Genomic DNA, 6,041 nt, shown 5'->3' on the forward strand with positions numbered 1-6,041 from the left:
CGTCACATGAGATTCTAAGTTTTTTTTTTTTTGGATTTGGTTTGGTTTGGATTCACCTGTAACGACCGTCCTAATAAAGGATATTTTTTTAGGGTGTTCTTCTACATATCCCCAGAAATACTAACGGTACTCCTTTATCTGCATATACCCCCAGCAGTTATCTACCTACCCATCAAATCTTTTAAATTCGCATACCCCGAGATAAACAAACCTGCCATATCTGAGTTCCGAAATTGATGACAATAGTATTTAGTTATTCTTATTCTTCGCTCTCTTTGCGGATCTAACAATGAAAGACTGTTTCTGAAAATCAATTATAATACTACTGTCAAAATTGCAAAAGGAGCCCTAAGATTAGAATTGAATTGATTTTTAGAAATAATTAGATCATCATCCTACTTGGGTTTAAAGCTTCTTTCTGGGACATATCATTTTTGTTACAATCAAAACAATGACAAAAGGAATGAGATATTCATCTGGTCGTATTCTTTCACTTCTTATGTACACATTAGTTAAATTTCTAAAGCTAATGTTACATCAAACAAAGATCCTAACCCACTGTTTGTTCATGGATAAAACTCTCAAGGGATGCTCCTTACAAAGAACAGAAGGTCCAGATAAGGGATGATCGTTACTTTAGTTGCGAAGCTTAAAAAACTGGTTTTGGTTGTATTAATCATCTGCGCTTATTTCAAATCATTTGCATTACCCATTAGAATCACTTCAAAACTTGGTTATGACGTATTCAAGAAAGTTTTAAATGTTGAGTTCATCACGATAAGGTTCAATTTTTAGATTTTTATTTCACGATTAAATTACGTTCTTTATTTGGACGGAAGATTTCATAGGGATATTATTTTATACCCGATTTACATTTTGATTTTATCACTTATGGTTATACATGAAGGGGTACAGATATAAAAAAGTTACCAATAATTCAGCATTTTTCATATTAATCAAATTATAACTAACATAACTAACTAATGGGGCACCGTTAGCATTTTTTTGGGTGTATATAAAGGAATACCCTCTTTTTAAACAAAAAAAATAGCAACAAAGAAACATTTACATGGTTGTAGCTAATCTGATTCTGAATGCAAATTGACAAATTCAATAGAACTAAAAATAGCAAAGAGAAATGTTAGGGGTGAGAGGAAGAAAGACACATGTTTAATTATAGAACCCTCAATCTCAGCATTACCTCTCATTTATTTCATGGAAATGCAACAATCTAGTGCCCCAATAGAACTCCTCATTAGCCTCGCTTACCGCTGTGTTGAACAATAACAGATTTAGACCTAAATTCTACCAGATCTTCTCATTATATATAAATCATTTCTTCTTCAAAACTAATCAAGTAACCTTGTTTGGAGAATTTTCTAAGCCATCTCCCACAATCAAAAAAAAAGAAAGAAAGAAGAAGATGGCAAAGTTTTCTTCTCTAGCTGTTGTCCTTCTCATTGGTGCTCTCTGCTTCTTATCAGTCGCACACTGCGATGACTTTCACGTCGAGGGAAAGATTTACTGTGACACATGCCGTTGTGGGTTTGAGACCAGAGTTAGTGAACCTATCAAAGGTAAATATCTTTAACCCTTAACAGAATGGTGATAGTTTTTTTTTTTAAATTTATTGAACAAATTTTGATCAAACCAAAATGTATTCCTAAATATCAATCTCTTTTTGGTTCGATAAAAAACGACCATATATTTTGGAGTTACAATCCGAGCTTATTCATGTCTATTTTTTGGGTGTAGGTGCCAAAGTGGGACTAGAATGCAAAAACAGAGAAGGTGGGCACGTTACTTTCACCGGAGAGGGTGAGACTGATGCGAGCGGTACCTACTCGATCGCAGTGAATGGAGATCACGAAGAAGATGTATGTGAGGTGATCACCAAAGAGAGCCCTGTAGAGGATTGTAACGAACCAGTTAAAGGACGAAGCAGTGGCCGTGTTGCTATCACTGCCAACAACGGTATTCCTTCTCCAGTTAGATTTGTGAACTCATTGGGGTTCCTCAGGAAAGAACCACTTTCTGAATGCCCTAGAGTCATTGCTGAATTGGGTCTTACCCCTGATGATCTCAATAGAGGTTTCATGTAATGAATGAAATAATAAGTGGTTACAATTACGTTTTGATTTTTATGTATAATAATAAGGGTTTCTTTCTTTGATTAATTCATTAATCAAGCTTCCTTGAGTTAATCCAACAACGATTAGATTATATGGGGATTTCTAAACAAATGTACGAAGAATAAGTCAATGTCATTATGTTTTCTTCTGCTACTCGTACTGGTTGGATGTAAAATTAATATCTGAATTAAAATTTTCTTTTTTGTATTTTCTGGTTAAAAATATCATTTCAATTTCAACAAGGCAAACTCCTCTCCTCTCATATCCTCTCCTCTCCTCTTAGTAACCTAATAAATATCCACTACAAGATAAACTGGATGACTGTTGGTTTTTTTTTGACTTAAGATGACTGTTGGTTAGCTTATTAATCTTGTGGAAGGAGAAAATTATATGAAAGGAATCAAAAGAAGGTAAAACCGTAAAAGAAAATACTGATTGCGTATATTCTTCGATCTAGATACACAGAAATATCCTGTTATCACACGCTACGAACATGAGTAAATTAATCCACGAGCGACAGATAAATGAGGAGCTAATTGAAAGTCACTGTAGATGGCACAAATTTCGTATCTTAGAACAGTTGACCGCTGTTACTAATGAAAGATGGAGTTCAAACTTTATATGGGAACATACGAATGAGATGAACTGCGAGCCTAAACAAGAATTCTTCGACCGCCAACAACCAGGCTACAGTATACTTCATCAAACTATTCTATATTGACACAACTCAAAGGATCTCATCGATTCAAAAGCAACAACAACTCCAAGGTTGTCTATTATATTGATATTAATTCTTCCATCGATTTGATTCCAGCAGATATTCCCGGGGGATTTTTATATGTTTGGAGATAAAGATAATTAACCAAAACCAAGCTTTGATGATCACAAGAACATATATAATTATATATTCATAATTGTTTTCTGAAGAGGAAGCTGACTAGCTAGTGAGCAGGAAATCATGATGAGCTAGATAGGGTTGTGTATTCCTATACGAAAATCAAATTTAAATGATAAACGTGATCACACTGTAGGGAAAAAACAACTGTAATGGTTTCCTCAAGATCCTCAGACTCTAGGTATATATATATGCACCTTGAGCTTGCGATGAAACTCTAATTCATCAAAAGCACCAGTAGTAATATTCATGCATGCTAAACCAACTCAAATAATATTAAGCTGCAGGTATGAAGGTTTCTCGCGAGCTACATGAAAAGTATTAGTACTTGAGTAAGTGAAGAAACTGCAGTTGCATATTTCATGTGGATCAAAAGAAACTTGCACTATACACTAGCTATATAGTAACCACCTTAATCATGTAATATCAGGAAGAGAGAGTTGATCTTGAAACACATACATAGCTAGACAAAATATAACAAGACTACGAAATTAGGTCATCATGCATCAGCAAAAGGATTTGCGATCGATCTGTAACTAAACTAATTAGATTTCTTCAAATAAAATACAGTAAACACAATTAGCACAGATAGTATCATATATATCAGCTAGCTAGCTGACTAGCTGACTAAGGATAATATGTAAAATATTTTAACTGAGAAATACTAACGAAAACTGAAAACAGCAGAAAACAATTATAAGAAAAATATGATGAGATACACATATATCTATAAGCACAAAATTAAAAGAAACTACACACAAAATATATATGTAGTAGTAGACAGTAGTAGTAGTGGTGATTTCTATAAATCATTTGTTGCTTGGTGATCGAGCAAACAACCGGACCGAGATGCTTAATTCCCCTCAACAAGAAAGACTGAAAGAGATCAAAGAGCGCATATACTTGTTGTAACAGTACTGAAGAGAAGAAGAAGGAGAACAAAAAGAAAGGAAATATATATAGAGACCTTACTTTTACTTCCTATTCATGATAAAGAACCCATCTTGATCTTCTTCTCATGATCTCCTCTTTTTCTTGTTTCTTTCGTGTAGTTCTTTGTCTTGTTCTTGTTGTTGTTAATGGAGTTCTTGGAGTTGGTGGTGCTTGTGGTTGTGGTGGAGGGTGATAAAGGAGGTAAAGATGAGGAAGTAATGATGATGAGTGAGAGGATGAGATTTTCACTACTACAACAACAACTACTAACTCAAGTAGAGATGATGATGAAGAAGAGAAGAAGAGGAAGCCATGAGATGAGGAAGACATGATGATTGCAGTTGAAATGAGGAGGATAATCCAAGGTATTGCGTGCAATCATCTATCTCTTTCTCTCACCCCACATGGTAAGAAAATTATGATGAAACCCACGATAGTATCTTTTTTGTGCTTCTGTAGTTCGTCATAGAGAACACAGATTTCTTTATTAAATTAAAATAAAGGCTGAATTATTTTTTTGTGTAGGTATTGTTTTGCGAGAGAATGAAAGCTTTCTTGGGTTGGGATAAAGCAGGTTGGCAGTACTGGTTCTGGTAAGCATGTAGGAGAAAGAGAGAATAGGGTTTGGGAAAGAACTTTATGAATATGAATGGGCATTCTGTAAAGGTATTTTTTCTATAAGAAATTCCTTCCTTTTGTCATAGAGTATCATTTAATAACCAGAGGAAAAGTATTTCCCCATTAATCGATTCATATCATATTCAAACTTGTTTAAACAGTACTAGCAATGGAGTTTATCTTATAGGGAATGAAAGGACCCCCTACGTTTGGAGGATGCACATCCAAATGAGCAAGACAGAAGTATTACACCAACACCCTTTGATGTGTCTTCACATCACCTTCACAGACAGCCACGTTGTGAAGCGCTAGTAGATGGTATAGCGAAAGGTTGTTTTAACATTTGGCCAACGTAAAAACGATCAATAGATATAAATTCTCAGCGAAGTAATATCGCACTAAAATAGTTATGTTTGTGTACACATAACTCAGCAATCAGCCACGTGGAAAGGAGATCAAGCGTGTAATGCACACAAGATGGTTACATCGAACTCGATGACACGTTATTACACCAAAACTCTTATCCTAACGACACGTCAACATCAGTAAGGGAATCCAACCGTCTCAAGACTTGGGGCTATCTGACAAAGGAAGAACACAGAAGCACCGTGGAAGACCCTAATATCATTTATCCTATCTCGAGGCAGATCTTAAATGAATGGACAAAATTAAGGCAACTGACAAAGAGGTGACAGCAGCAGTAATAACTGTCGGACACATGCAGACTGGTTCAACCAACCACATTTAATACAAGGGGCACGTGTCGAGAAGTCTGTGGAACACAGAAAAACTCATCATTTTACACACATGAACGTTGGAGGGGATCGGGCAATTACGAAGCCCTCATCAGTACCAGTACTGTAACCAAGAAGATAAGGTTCTTGAAAAGCAGAGATGTGGACCCCATACAGAAGCCTTATAAATATCCCCTTTGGCTAATGAGAAGGGGGTCGACCAATTTTTATATAGAGAGAGAAGATTACATGAAGGAAAAGAGTATTATTGTAAGTATGAAGTTTATCTTTTCTACCTTCGGTCCCTATTCTGAGTCTCTTGACTGTCAATTGTAATCTCTTAGACACGTAGTGAAACCCAAATCCCCGTGGACGTAGGCCTTAGAGCCGAACCACGTAAATCACTGTCTCGTTTATATTCCGCACTTTTATAATTGCTTTGTCCGAGTATTAATCATTGTTAATTTGAATTCACCATAGCTTCCTTTATAGTTATGGTGAAAGACGAGGACGAGCCCGAAGGCTCAGAGTCACCGTTGTTAATTATTGCATGTAGCTCTTTACACTGATTTCTATTTATCTTCATAACCTAAGCTATGCTACGAACTTTGTTTGTGAACACGTTGATATCATCGTTATTTCTGTGTTCACAATCTGGCGCTAGAAACAGGGACTATGTCCCGGTAAAATTTTTATCTTTCCTGTGAATTTTATTGATCGCTCAACATT

General features: G+C 35.7%; 1 protein-coding gene and 1 long non-coding RNA gene across 2 annotated transcripts; one reads left to right on the forward strand and one right to left on the reverse strand.

The window, feature by feature from the left end:
• Nucleotides 1-1,338: 1,338 nt before the first annotated feature.
• On the forward strand, nt 1,339-2,285 carry LOC113276369 (olee1-like protein). Its single transcript, XM_026525971.1, has 2 exons — nt 1,339-1,577; nt 1,756-2,285. Exons 1-2 carry the CDS (start codon nt 1,424-1,426, stop codon nt 2,100-2,102), a joined length of 501 nt encoding a protein of 166 aa, XP_026381756.1. The 5' UTR covers nt 1,339-1,423; the 3' UTR covers nt 2,103-2,285.
• Nucleotides 2,286-3,006: 721 nt separating this feature from the next.
• On the reverse strand, nt 3,007-4,774 carry LOC113276370. The gene is made up of 2 exons (XR_003324344.1): nt 4,000-4,774; nt 3,007-3,903 (listed from the first exon to the last, which is right to left on the reverse strand). It is a non-coding gene; the product is annotated as an uncharacterized LOC113276370 (long non-coding RNA).
• Nucleotides 4,775-6,041: the final 1,267 nt, after the last annotated feature.

The sequence above is a fragment of the Papaver somniferum genome, chromosome 4, assembly GCF_003573695.1.
Source record: "Papaver somniferum cultivar HN1 chromosome 4, ASM357369v1, whole genome shotgun sequence".
NCBI classification, from domain to species: domain Eukaryota; kingdom Viridiplantae; phylum Streptophyta; class Magnoliopsida; order Ranunculales; family Papaveraceae; genus Papaver; species Papaver somniferum.